This window comes from Podarcis cretensis (genome assembly GCF_951804945.1).
Source record: "Podarcis cretensis genome assembly, chromosome: 5".
Classification (NCBI taxonomy): domain Eukaryota; kingdom Metazoa; phylum Chordata; class Lepidosauria; order Squamata; family Lacertidae; genus Podarcis; species Podarcis cretensis.
The window spans coordinates 32,054,434-32,067,357 of record NC_137174.1 but is presented as its reverse complement, the minus strand read 5'-3'; the positions used below and the strand labels follow the sequence as shown (position 1 = coordinate 32,067,357).

The window sequence follows — 12,924 nt, the reverse complement described above, 5'->3', positions numbered from 1 at the left end:
TGTTCCTGAAATTCCTTGAACCTCAGTGCTGGTAGCTTAGAGAACCGTTGTCTTAGACTTGCAGATCATGGAATCATAGAGTGTGAAGGGACCTACCCTGAGGATCATCTAAGTCCAGCCCCCTGCAATATGCAGCTGTCCTATACAGGGATCGAACCTGCAACCTTGGCATTACCAGCACCATTTTCTAACCATGCTCTTCTGAAATGCATGTGGCTGCTTCCCCCTGTCTTCCTGCGTCAAAGGTTAGATGCAAACCAGACTGTTGGCAGAAAAGGCATCACTCAATGGTAGAGCATCTGCTTTCAGGCAGAGGGCGCCAGGTTCAATTCCCAGCATCCCAGAACCTTGGAGAGCTGCTGCCAACCAGTGTGGCCAATTCTGAGCTATGTGAACTCTGTATAAGGCAGCCTCCTCTGTAATTCTGCCTGTGCAGTTTGGTAGAAGAGGCAGTTTGCACAGACTTCTAACATCTTAACACCTCTTTTCATCTCTTCTCAGTGCTCCAAACTAACTAGGGGTGGAAAGAAAGTAGACTGGGATCTACTGCCAGATCTTTGGGTGATTTGCAGTATTTGTTAAACTGCTAAAAAAAGAAAAGCACATATTTAAAGCCCTATTTAATTGCAGAAAACCCCACTATGAATTTCTTCCATGTGCTTCTTACAGCTACAATTGCAAAGAAGAGTTTCAGATTCATGATGACTTATTGAAGGCCAGCTATAGTGTGGGGCGGATTACAGAGTCTACTCCAGAGCATTACCTTGTACAGGTGAGTACCATAGACTTGGCTCAGGGCATCCAGCATGCAGGGACTGAGGCATAAGGATGTAAGAAGAGCTTCTCCCCCCTCCCCCCCTACTGTGACTAGCCAGATACTGCTGGAGAAAACGGAGCATGAAGTCAGTTGCCCTCTCCTGCTGCGGTCCCATCTGGCAAATGGCCTCTGAGTAGGAGGTTCCCTCCAGCCAAAACAGCAAATAGCCCTATCTTCCATGAATCTGTGTCAATCCCCTTTTAAAGTCATTTAAGCTAGTGGCTATTACCGCATCTTGTGGCAGCAAATTATGTGACCGATTTATGTGTTGTATGAAAAAGTTGGTTGGAGACCGTTCCATCAGTGTGAGCGTTTCAGCTTCTTGGTTGGAATGATCTCCCCTTTCCTTCCCCTGGACACTGTTTTGGAGGTTCCCTTGACCTTCCCAAAGTCAAGTTTGTGGGGTTTGGGTGCCCAATGGGGGCAAAAAGGCTCATTGCAGAAAACCTTGCACTGGCTTCTGCTAGCAGGACTTATCAGCTGAATCTGGCCCATAGCATCCTGCCTTCTTTTCCATGTTGAAATATGCATTATACTTTTTCTACTTTCTTTTTCCCTTCCCTATTACAGGGGAAATACTTTATGGTCCGTGACGTATACAGCAAGCTAGATGTCCTCAACACTGCCAGCAGCTGCGGTGCTCCAAACTTTCGACAGGCAAAAGGGGGATATTCTGTGTTTGGGATGGGCCAGCCCAGCTTAAACGGATTCAAGCAGGTCCTGCAGAAACTGCAGAGCGACGGCCACAAGGTCTGTGTGTGCATGGAAGTAAAGCTAATGCACAACTCAGAATGCAAATGGGAACAACAGTTCACTACTCCCACAACCCTCCACACGTTCTTTCAACGCATAAGGGGGGTTCATGTGAAGCCCCTGCTGACCATTTTACTTTTAAAAATCCTATTTGCTTTTCGTTTTGAGGTTGTTGTTTTTAACAACCATGGGGTGTATACATGTTAATGAAACAAAGGATAAATAAATCATTGGGCACCGGCACGATGACCCCCCAAATTTTTGTAAACTTTTAATTATTGTTATTTCATTTTGTAATGCATATAAAACAGGGAGTGCAATTATAACAACCTACAAAAATTACAAGGCGAACAAACTATGAAATAGTAAGATGAGCAGTTGCACCGGAGTCAAAATAACAAAAGTCCAAGTAAATGCTGTCAGTTTTATCAGATTGAGGGCACAGGCGCTACTGAAATTCGTTGCCCATCCGTTTCTACATTTGAGATGTTAGCAAAGCATTTTGTGTGTGCCTTTGTGTGCTTCTGATTATGTCATAAGTTCCTATCTGCTTTCAGCTATGATGTGCCGTTAGCCTCATGCTTCCATGTCCCTATAACTATACGAATATGTGCGTGGTGTTCTTATACTCCCACTCCCACATGTGTGCATGTCTTTGATGAATCCAAATATAGCTGTTGAGTGGGAACAGAACAAAAAGATTCCACTTTAATATGTACATGAAGACCATGATGTAGCGACAATCTTTTCTTCTTCTCGGAACAGCACCTGGGAGCTTTGCCTCGAGCTGTTGTGCATGTAGCACATAGTCCATATAGTTAGGGTAATTAGAGTCAAAAAGAAAATGCTAAGAGGTTAAAAAGAAAAGACCCATAGGAAAGTGGCAATGCATCAAATGGGCTCTTATCTGATATCAACTTGCAGCTTAGCTTACCGACACGGCTTAGCCAACACTTTCCTCTCTGTTGCAGCAGGAGTGCATCGTATTCTGTGTCCGCGAGGAACCTGTGCTTTTTCTGCACATGGACAATGACTTCATGCCCTACACTCCCAGGGGAAAGGAGAACCTGCACGAAAACCTGCACAACCTACACAGGGGTGTCAAAGTCGAAAACCTGGAGCTCTCTATTCGGAAAGAGGTGATTTTTCTGAGTGTCCGAGGAAGTTGCACGGTACTGTGGGACCTGCTAGAGATGGGATAGTCCGTTCATTCCTTGTCTCAGTGCCTTACCACTTAATTCCACTACAGCACTATAGGAATTCCACTATAGGAAGCTATTTCATGTACCTGTTCCTGGAACCGGAAGTGGGGAGAGTGTCTGTGGTGCTCGGATCTTGCTCTGAGGGCTTCCAACAGGCATCTGGCTAGCAACTGCGAGAACAGGATGCTGGGCTAGTTGGGCCTTATGTTCTTAAAGTCAGACCATTGATCTATCTAGCTCAGGACTGGCAGCACTGGAGTCCCCTTGCACGTAACGTGTGACCTTTATTCCAGATCTCCTGGCTTATTTTTTGATATTTTTAAAAAATATATCTAGATGGTAGGTATGCACTTAAATTATTGAGCTGGTCATGTAGTTTATTGATGGGAAGTCAGTATGTGTGTGTACATTCGTTGATATTTCAGTGTTGTAGTACTGGGAAGCCATATTAGACAACTTCATATTCTGCTGAGAGGACAAATGGGTATATTAATTAGCATGGCATTTTGGGAGCCCCTTTGTCATGGTATAGTCCAGTGTTGTTTCAGTAGCATCTGCCTTACTGGATAGGACTGGGCTAGGGATAGGAAGTGGTTCCCAGGTTGCCATGGCGACCTATCCGTTGCCAAACTCGGCCCTCCAGCTGTTTTGGGACTGCAACTCCCATCATCCCTAGCTATCAGGACCAGTGGTCAGGGATGATGGGAATTGTAGTCCCAAAACAGCTGGTGGGCCAAGTTTGGCCATCACTGCAAAAAAATTCAGCGGGATACGCAGATATCTGCCATGGTGCCTCTCGGTTCAGTGGCACAGGTGTGTGTGTAGGGAAGTTGTGAAGGCGTGTTTTATAAAGCAAGGCTCTTCTCAGCTTGGTTTATTGGATTTATCTGTTGAAGATACACGACTTCGCCCAGCTGAAGGAGAACACGTATTACGTCTACAACGATATCGAGCATTTCAAAGACGAGCCCCATTCGGTGAGAATCCGCTATGAAGAAGACATCCATGTGACAGAAGAAGTGTATAAAAGGCCCGTCTTCCTGCTGCCATCTTACAGGTAATTTTTCCATGAGAGAACAAAATGGTCCCTGCTTGATTATAGCATTCGTGTTAACTTGGCTGTCTCTTCTTTTCAAATGTTCTTTGCCCATCTTCATCTTCCTTTTCCGCAGTGTGTGTGTGTGTATTAGTAAGGGTTCTGTGCCCCCCCCCGAAAGGAAATAGAACTGTAAAAACATACTGTACTTTCCTCAAGGACAAACATTTTTCCTGTAAATAGATTAGATTAGCAGTAGTGTCCCCGTTAGTATTCCTCTGCTTTCAGAAGTGGTGGCAGTCTGGAAGAGGCCTTTTCTGTGGCAGCCCCCCCCCCCAAGTTGTGGAACACCCCACAGAGGTGTGGCTGGTATTAGATACAGCCTGGCCTTTGACACTTGAGATGTGTGTTCTCGGGACTATCCATCATATTGTCATTTGTTTTAACTGTTTTTAATTCTAAATTTCAAATTGTTGTCAGGACAGGTAATAATAACAATAATACAGTGGAACCTTGGTTCTCGAACTTAATCCATTCCGGGAGTCCGTTTGACTCCCGAAACCATTCAAAAACCAAGGCGCGGCTTCTGATTGGCTGCAGGAGCTTCCTGTACTCAAGCGGAAGCTGCGCCAGACGTTCAGCTTCCAAAAAAAGTTTACAAGCTGGAACACTTACTTTTGGGTTTGCAGCGTTTGGGAGCTGATTTGTTGGACAACTAAGCTGTTTGAGAACCAACGTACCACTGTAATAATAATGGTAGTGGTGTTTAAAGAATAAAAAGTATTTTTGTTGAGAGGGGAAGCCTTGCACACAGCCTGTAAGTTCAGAAAGCAAACAGGCTGTTACACCGCTGAGGCACACAACAATGGCAAGAACCAAACATGGCCCTACTACAGAAGCTTATAACTGAACAACTGACAAAAGAAAGAGTTGGGGGATGAGTGGAGTGAATTTAGCAGGTTGCCACAGGCATCGTATGTGGGTTCCTCCTCCTTTCCATGCTGGCACATTGAATTAATCTAACTTCTGGGTGAGTGGAATTGACAACCCAGTATTAAAAAAACAAAACAAAAACAACACAAAAAACCCGCCTATAGTTTTGATCCTCGCTGTTTTTGTCTCTCTGCTCCCAGTAACACCCCCTTTCTTGGCAGGTACCACCGGCTGCCTTTGCCTATGGATGGAGCCCCCCTGGAAGCGCAACTTGATGCTTTCATCAGTTTCCTCAGGGTAAGGGCTGCCAAAGAATGTTAAGGCCTACAAGCTGCCTTGAGTGTAGCATCCTCTGTTTTAAACAGGCGGCAACATGCAAAGCTGTTGTTGTTCAAGGTAGCGCAAGTTGGATGCCATTGGTTTTTGAAAGATTTATCTTTCCTTCCTTTTGCCTGCTGCTGCCATGCACATACAGCTAAAAGCGGTGGCTATTTTTTGGCACTCTGGAGCTTGTAGCTGAATACATGCATTTGTTGGCAAACCTATATTCGCTTTGGGAGCGTGTCTGGAGTTTCACGACCATGTTTGGATGCCTGATGTGAAAAACCCAAATGTCTACCCACACAGGTTGGTTTGGTTTGTTTTTTTAAAAAAGGTGTTTGATCCAGCCAGAAGTTTAAAATACTTTTTAAAAATTTTCATTGGTTTCATTTGAAATCAGTGTGGTTTGAAACTGCAAGCATAAGATTGTTTTAGAAATGAGATATTGTTCCATTGATAACAAGAAAGAGAAACGTGTTTTTCAATATTTCTGCCTTCCAAGCAGTTTTCAACCATGTTTAATATATGAAACTAATTTGAGAAAGGGTTTTTTTTTTGGGGGGGGGGAATAAGAAGATCTTTCTGGCTTTGGGGGACAGTAAGCCATTTTGGAATGTGTTTCTCTTTTTTGTTGTTCATTTTTATATTCCACACTCTAAAAAAGAGCACTCAAGGCAGCTCATTTTAAAAACAAACTAATGGTACATCATAAAAAAAGAAATCAAACAGTAGTAAAAGAAATAGCAGCAGCATGTAAAAATCAATCAGTTTTTGTCTTCTTGCCAACTCTTTTGTTTATTTATTAAGGCACCCGGTCAACTGTATCCTCTATACCACTCCAGTGTAAGTTGGGAGTTGAGGCATTCTGGTTTTTCAGATTCACTTTAGAGACTGATTAGATGAGTGAAGTTGTACATGTTATGTAAGCCCCAAATAAGTTTGCGGGTTGGACTCTGTCTGAAATCATTGGTTTCTTTCCCCCCAAAGGTTGCAATCTAGCCTGAGGTATCAATTGCAAGTCCAGTGTGCTTGGTGGGATACAGAACCCTATGTCCTTCCAGATGGCATGGGACTGCAACTCCCATCAGCCCCAGGCAGCAGAGCCAAAGGTCAGGGATGCTGGGAATTGGAGTCCCAGCAGCATTTGGAGGGCTACAGGTTCAGCATCCTTGGATTAAACCATACATGACATGAGCAACATAACTATCAACCCCCTGATAGCAGAACGAACGAGATGGCGGACTAGTTTGGGAGAAATGCCGCTTTCCTCTTTCTGCCATGTCCTTTTCCTTCTCTCCCTCCTGTGCTTCAGTGATACAAGCCTGTTATTTCCCAGACTGTAAGAGAGGCCTCTCCTCTGGCCCCATCAGCTGTCAATCTGAGGGAATGGTAGCCCAAGAAATGTCCTTGCACTGTATTTTTGTCCTGCAGGAAAGTCCCAATGTGCTCCTTCTCCAAGACCCCAGCAGGCCTCCTCCCGCCCTGCTCTTCAGCTGCCAAACAGGAGTCGGAAGGACCAACCTAGCCATGGTTTTGGGCACTCTGGTTCTTTATCACCGCAAGGGTGGGCTGCAGAAACAAGAGTAAGTACTGTATGCCTTTTCATCCTGAGCTATCTTGTTGGTTGTCCTTGACTCTTGTCAACCAACAAGCTGACATGTGCCACAATGCAGGAACCAAAGAGAGAGAGAGAGAGATTTCAGGATCCAATCAGAAGCCAGGATGGCTTCTGTAATTCTGGGATGTCCCGCTTAAAACGGGATGGTTGAAGGGAATACAGTCTCCCCACTGGCCTGATATTTCCCATCCCTGAACTGGGTAAGCAGAGCTGGTACAGTGGTGCCTCGCAAGACGAAATTAATCCGTTCCGCGAGTCTCTTCGTCTTGCGGTTTTTTCGTCTTGCGAAGCACGGCTATTAGCGGCTTAGCGGCTATTAACGGCTTAGCGGCTTAGCGGCTATTAACGGCTTAGCGGCTTTAAGAAAAAGGAAACAAACTCGCAAGAACTCGCAAGACGTTTCATCTTGCGAAGCAAGCCCATAGGGAAATTCGTCTTGCAAAGCACCTCAAAAAACGGAAAACTCTTTCGTCTAGCGAGTTTTTCGTCTTGCGAGGCATTCGTCTTGCGGGGCACCACTGTAAAGAACTCTGTGAGAGAATGTGGAAAATTGTTGTCACTCAGAGGAGACAGTACTAGGCTAAATGGGCCAATAGCACGTTTCAGTACAAGTCAACTTCACAACCCCACAAGCCTTTTGTTGTGCCTCTCCCATACCCAGCAGTAAATTGACAGTCAGACAGTTTGACCCCTGACAAGTTGGTTGACAAGAGTTCCATAATGGAAATGAAGCTGAGAGGGAGGAGTGTTGGTTTGACTGGCATTGGAGATTCTGGCTTCCCTTACATCCAAATGTTGGGACTGTACTCCATTTGGAACTATATAGTTTCAAGGGGACAGAAGACTCTTTTAGGTTTCGCCTCCATACATCACTCTCCCTTGCGGATCAGTCTGTGTACCCTGGTCCACAGTGTCTCACTTTCCATTGTTACTATAACTCGGATTGGTGGGAGCAAGTATGACAGTGCAAATAGTTGTGTCTCAAGTAACTGAGCCACACCATAAACTACAGGGGAAGCATTTGTGGGAACCCTAGACATTCTAGGGCAGCCTTTCTCAATCTTGGGTCCCCAGCTGCTGTTGGACTGCAACTCCCATCATCCCTAGCTAGCAGGACCAATGGTCAGGGATGATGGGAGTTGTAGCCCAACAACAGCTGGGGACCCAAGATTGAGAAAGGCTGCTCTAGGGTTATTATCCTGGGAAAATGAAGCATGCACTGCTTACATTCCTACATTGCAGGGGGTTGAAATAGAGGACTGTTTGGGTCCCTTCCAACTCTGCAGTTCTATGATTCTATGATCTAAATCTTTGATTCTGTGATTTTAGATGTTGCATGTAGATGACCAAAATGCAGAACAGGAAAATAGGATTATGAAATAATTGGCTTGGGAGACATTATTGACTCCTGCAGTAGTATATAAGTGGCCAGCTCTTGAAGCGGAATGATATTTCATTGAGTGTGGATGTAATAAACACCATGGCTTGTGTGTGTCTATATGAAGGTGTTGGTATATGAAGCAGGGGATTACATCTGATGGATATTTTTGAATGGGTGGAATTGTGCTCTCAAGTTGACACGTGTGTGTGTGTGTGTGTGAGAGAGAGAGAGAGAGAGAGAGAGAGAGTGTTCACTTCACATTAAAGATATCATATTTTGACCTTTTCCAATTACAGCCTTCCACAGCCCACTAAGTCTTTGCCAAGGGATCGATTTCGAATTATTCAGGCCTTTATTGACATAGTACCAAAAGGCCAGCAGATAGTTGAGGAGGTAAGCAAAGTTGCATTGATTTGCAGATGGAGCCTTGGCAATAAAGTCCACGACACCCATCCCCTGTTGCCCTTGCCCTTCTCTTGACTCCCTTTCTCCCCCTCCCCATTTCTGCTGTCTGAGGTCATTGTCCGCAGCAGCTACTGATGTAGAACCAAGCATGCTGTATCTCTTCAAGGCTAAGATGGTGTTATTGGGCACCACTTGTTGTTCAGAAGTGATTGTCAAAGCTCTCTTCACAACAGCTAATCAAGGGTGTAGACACAGAGCTTTCCAAACTGTGTGTCACGCGAACACTCCTCAAGCTCCTGGGGCTGGAAAGGGGTTAGCTTAACCTCCAGTTTGCTAATAAAGCTGAATTACTGTGCTGCAAAATGATGCATGTCCAAAAAGTGTGTCACCAACATGAAAAGTTTGGGAAGCACACACTGGTTGCAGTGCTCCTTTAGCATTCTTTGCATAATGGTTAGTGTCGCAGGTTGATGATGGACTTTTTCTTTTAATCAGGTTGTACCTACCAGCACCATTTTGGGGGGTTCTATACAAATGCATGGAATAGTAAAACAAATTTAATAAAACCTGGATTAAGAGAGCAGCATAGTCAAAACCAAAGCTGTTTATTCTCCCCGGTTCTCAACCCCCCAGTGAAGAAGGGAATGCATCTATGCTGCAAACTTTTTGATTACCTGTGAACTTGATAAATTTGAAGGTTGTCCAGAAAGTGGCCGCAATTTTGAACTGTGCCGTTAAACTGGGGAGTGCCTTTCCAGGCGATAAGACCAATGGGGGCCTGCACAAATGTAGCATGCAAGAGATTCCTCTCTCTCTTGCGTAGATTGACATTTGGCTTTTGGCTTTCTCAGGTGGATTCCGCCATTTTCTTGTGTTCAGAAATGCATGACATGAAGGAAGCCATCTACGAGAATAAGAAGAAGCTGGAAGGGATTGGAGAAGATTATCGAATTCAGGTATCGGTCGGGCGGAGCCTCCTCCTTAAATTTTTAAGCATTTAATTTAATGATTGAATTAGTTTACTACTTAAAATATTGACCTTAAAATCTTGACCTATGGCATTATTAAGTTTCCTAAAGTGGCGTCCACAGCTGGGTTTGACCCATGTTATGATTATGCCTTTCTACGGGACATTGGGATATTTAACGTACATCTATCTAAGCTCACAACTGATGCTTCCTTGGAAGAAAGCCCACCTTTAAAAATTTGACTAAGGCCCCATCTGTGTTATACATTAAAGCCGTCTCATACCACTTTAAACAGCCATGGCTCCCTCAAAATAATCCTGGGAACTGTAGTTTGTTAAAAGTGCCAAGAGTTGTTAGGAAGCCCCTATTCCTCTCACAGCGCTACAGTTCTAAGAGTTTCATGGGAAGAGGGATTGATTGTTAAACCACTCTGGGGATTGTAGCTCTGTGAGGGGACTAGGGGTCTCCTAGGGATGCGGGTGGTGTTGTGGTCTAAACCACTGAGCCTCTTGGGCTTGCCGATCAGAAGATCGGCAGTTTGAATATGCACGACAGTGGTGAGCTCCCGGTGCTCTGTCCCAGCTCCTGCCAACCTAGCAGTTTGAAAGCATGCCAGTGCAAGTAGATAAATAGATACCAGTGTGGCGGGAAGGTAAATGGCATTTCCATGTGCTCTGGTTTCTGTCACGGTGTCCTGTTGCGCCAGAAGCGGTTCATGCTGGCCACATGACCCGGCAAGCTGTCTGTGGACAAACGCTGGTTCCCTCGGCCTGAAAGCAAGATGAGCACCATAACCCCATAGTCACCTTTGACTGGATTTCACTGTCCAGGGGTTCTTTACCTTTGCTTTTTTTTAGGGGTCTCCTAACAACTTTCAGGAGCTTTGGGGTATTGGCTTAGTTGTGTTGCTGCAACTCATTCTAGCTAGGAACTTACATTGGTACAGTGGTACCTCGCAAGACGAATGCCTCGCAAGACGAAAAACGCGCAAGACGAAAGAGTTTTCTGTTTTTTGAGTCGTTCCGCAAGATGAATTTCCCTATGGGCTTGCTTCGCAAGACGAAACGTCTTGCGAGTTCTTGTGAGTTTGTTTCCTTTTTCTTAAAGCCGCTAAGCCGTTAATAGCTGCTAAGCCGTTAATAGCCGCTAAGCCGCTAATAGCCGTGCTTTGCAAGACGAAAAAACCGCAAGATGAAGAGACTCGTGGAACGGATTAATTTCGTCTGCGAGGCACCACTGTATACAGGTGAAACTTGGAAAATTAGAATATCGTGGAAAAGTTCATTTATTTCAGTAATTCAACTTAAAAGGTGAAACTAATATATGAGATAGACTCATGACATGCAAAGCGAGATATGTCAAGCTTTTATTTGTTATAATTGTGATATTATGGTGTACATGCACCTGTGACTTTGCAGAATATCTTAGCATCTTGCCTCCCTAGAATCATTAAAAATAAATATTACACTCAGGATTTTATGTAGTGCATTAAAAATCTTCCAAGGACTTCCAAAGGCCATAGAGTAGCATTCAGTAGCCCCATTCAGCAGAACACATTTTATAGAAACTGTACTTGCTCTCCAGTATATCTGAAGGAGCGTCTCCACCCCCATCGTTCTACCCGGACACTGAGGTCCAGCACCGAGGGCCTTCTGGCGGTTCCCTCACTGTGAGAAGCCAAGTTACAGGGAACCAGGCAGAGGGCCTTCTCGGTAGTGGTGCCCTCCCTGTGGAATGCCCTCCCACCAGATGTCAAAGAGAACAACAACTACCAGACTTTTAGAAGACATCTGAAGGCGGCCCTGTTTAGGGAGGCTTTTAATGTTTGATGTAGTACAGTATTTTAATATTTTTTTGGGAAGCCGCCCAGAGTGGTATAAATAATAATATATTATTATTATTATTATTATTATTATTATTATTATTATTAGTTCTCCCAAGCTTCATTAGACATTTTCTCGTTTTGCATACCAGTTCACTGTCAGTGTTATGTGTTGCCTCCTATTGGACCCACTGTTGGTAATTAGTGTGTACAGTTCTCTTTTTTTATATATATATATATAATTTTTATTATTTTTCCAATTTTAAGACAAAACAACTTACACACATCAACAAACAAAAACAAACACACAGATATAATTTCATAACCTCATTTTCATAAGCCTTCTTTCTCGGACTTCCCCATACCTCACCCTTTTTGCATCCATATTTTACAATTTTTCAGCAACCCTTTACTCCAATTAATTAAAACTTATTATCTTTCTCAATTTCATCTTATTTCAACAAACAATTTCCGCTGCAATTCTGTATCTTCCTTTCCCTTGACATTTTAGCACTCATCAATATTGTAACAGTTCTTAAGATAAGCTTTGAACTTCTTCCAGTCTTCCTCCACCGTCTCTTTCTCTTGGTCACGGATTCTGCCAGTCATTTCTGCCAATCCCATAATTATAGTGTGTACAGTTCTCAATAGTTCCGGGACTCAGCTCCATCTGTCCTTGCTGCTTCTTAGATTTTTTTTCTTAGATTTTTTTCTTAGATTTCTTAGATTTTTTTGTTTGGCTTTTTGAGAAAATGTGCTCTCTGTTCCTGACATGCAGCTTTTTCCTAAAAGTTGACAAGAAATGTGAAAAAGGAAAGATGAGCACAGGGGACACACTGCTTCAATTTTCCTTTTGGGTGCCTCTCTCCTCTGCCCTCCCCGCACACACACACACACACACACACACACACACACACCCCGCTTGCCTAAAAGACATAAACAGGATAGACTATAAAATTCTTCAGGTGTAAATTATGGCTATAAACAAGGACGGTTTGTACTGAAAGCCAGAAAGCTTTCCAAATGTTTATTCAGGAAACCGGAAGGATATATTGTTTTTTCAAGAGAACACTTGCCATTGAAGATAAAAGCGCTTGCTATTATTTGTTTTTTATCATCACATTTGTAAAGGAGGATCCAGGCTTCGGGTGGTGCCAGGGCTCACACCAGAAGGGATTTATCTTCTGTGCCACCTCCTGCATGGCTGAAGACTTAACTAGGGCAATGTGTGTGTGGTGGCAGGGCTGAACTCTCATAAAAGCTCATTCCCTCCCATACCTTAGGGTATTTTTCTCTTGCCAGCTGTGCAATGCCTTTGTCTCTTTTCCTTCTCTTCCTTCGTTAGCAAGGGCTGTGTCTAACAGGCATGGAAGGTGCAAGGCCTGACTGGTGAGGATGTGGGCTGGGGGCGGGGAAGGGGCTTGGCTGGGGAAGGGGTGTGGAATGAGGAGAATCTTGAGGGCCGGATACAAGTGTCTGGAGGGCCACATTTGGCTCCCGCCCTGAGGTTCCTCATCACTGCTTTAATCCAGCTCTGTTAGCTGCAGTTAGTCTCCTGCAAAAAAAGTGCTATATGCAAGGCTGTGTAAGCAACTCTTGGTTTTTAATTTGTGCAAGGAAGCTGTGGCAGCTGCACCTCGGAAAAGAAGATTGAAGTAACAGCCCTTC

At 44.2% G+C, this 12,924-nt stretch overlaps 1 protein-coding gene across 3 annotated transcripts in view; it reads left to right on the top strand.

Annotated features, from left to right (window-relative positions):
• Positions 1-12,924, top strand: part of PALD1 (phosphatase domain containing paladin 1) — a 117,715-nt gene that overhangs the window by 56,999 nt on the left and 47,792 nt on the right. For all 3 annotated transcript variants that reach the window (XM_079976263.1, XM_079976264.1, XM_079976262.1), the window contains exons 3-10: positions 670-772; positions 1,388-1,567; positions 2,545-2,709; positions 3,669-3,829; positions 4,963-5,038; positions 6,494-6,645; positions 8,358-8,454; positions 9,318-9,422. In XM_079976263.1, coding sequence (XP_079832389.1) covers positions 670-772; positions 1,388-1,567; positions 2,545-2,709; positions 3,669-3,829; positions 4,963-5,038; positions 6,494-6,645; positions 8,358-8,454; positions 9,318-9,422 — 1,039 coding nt within the window. The remainder of the gene's footprint in view (positions 1-669; positions 773-1,387; positions 1,568-2,544; positions 2,710-3,668; positions 3,830-4,962; positions 5,039-6,493; positions 6,646-8,357; positions 8,455-9,317; positions 9,423-12,924) is intronic.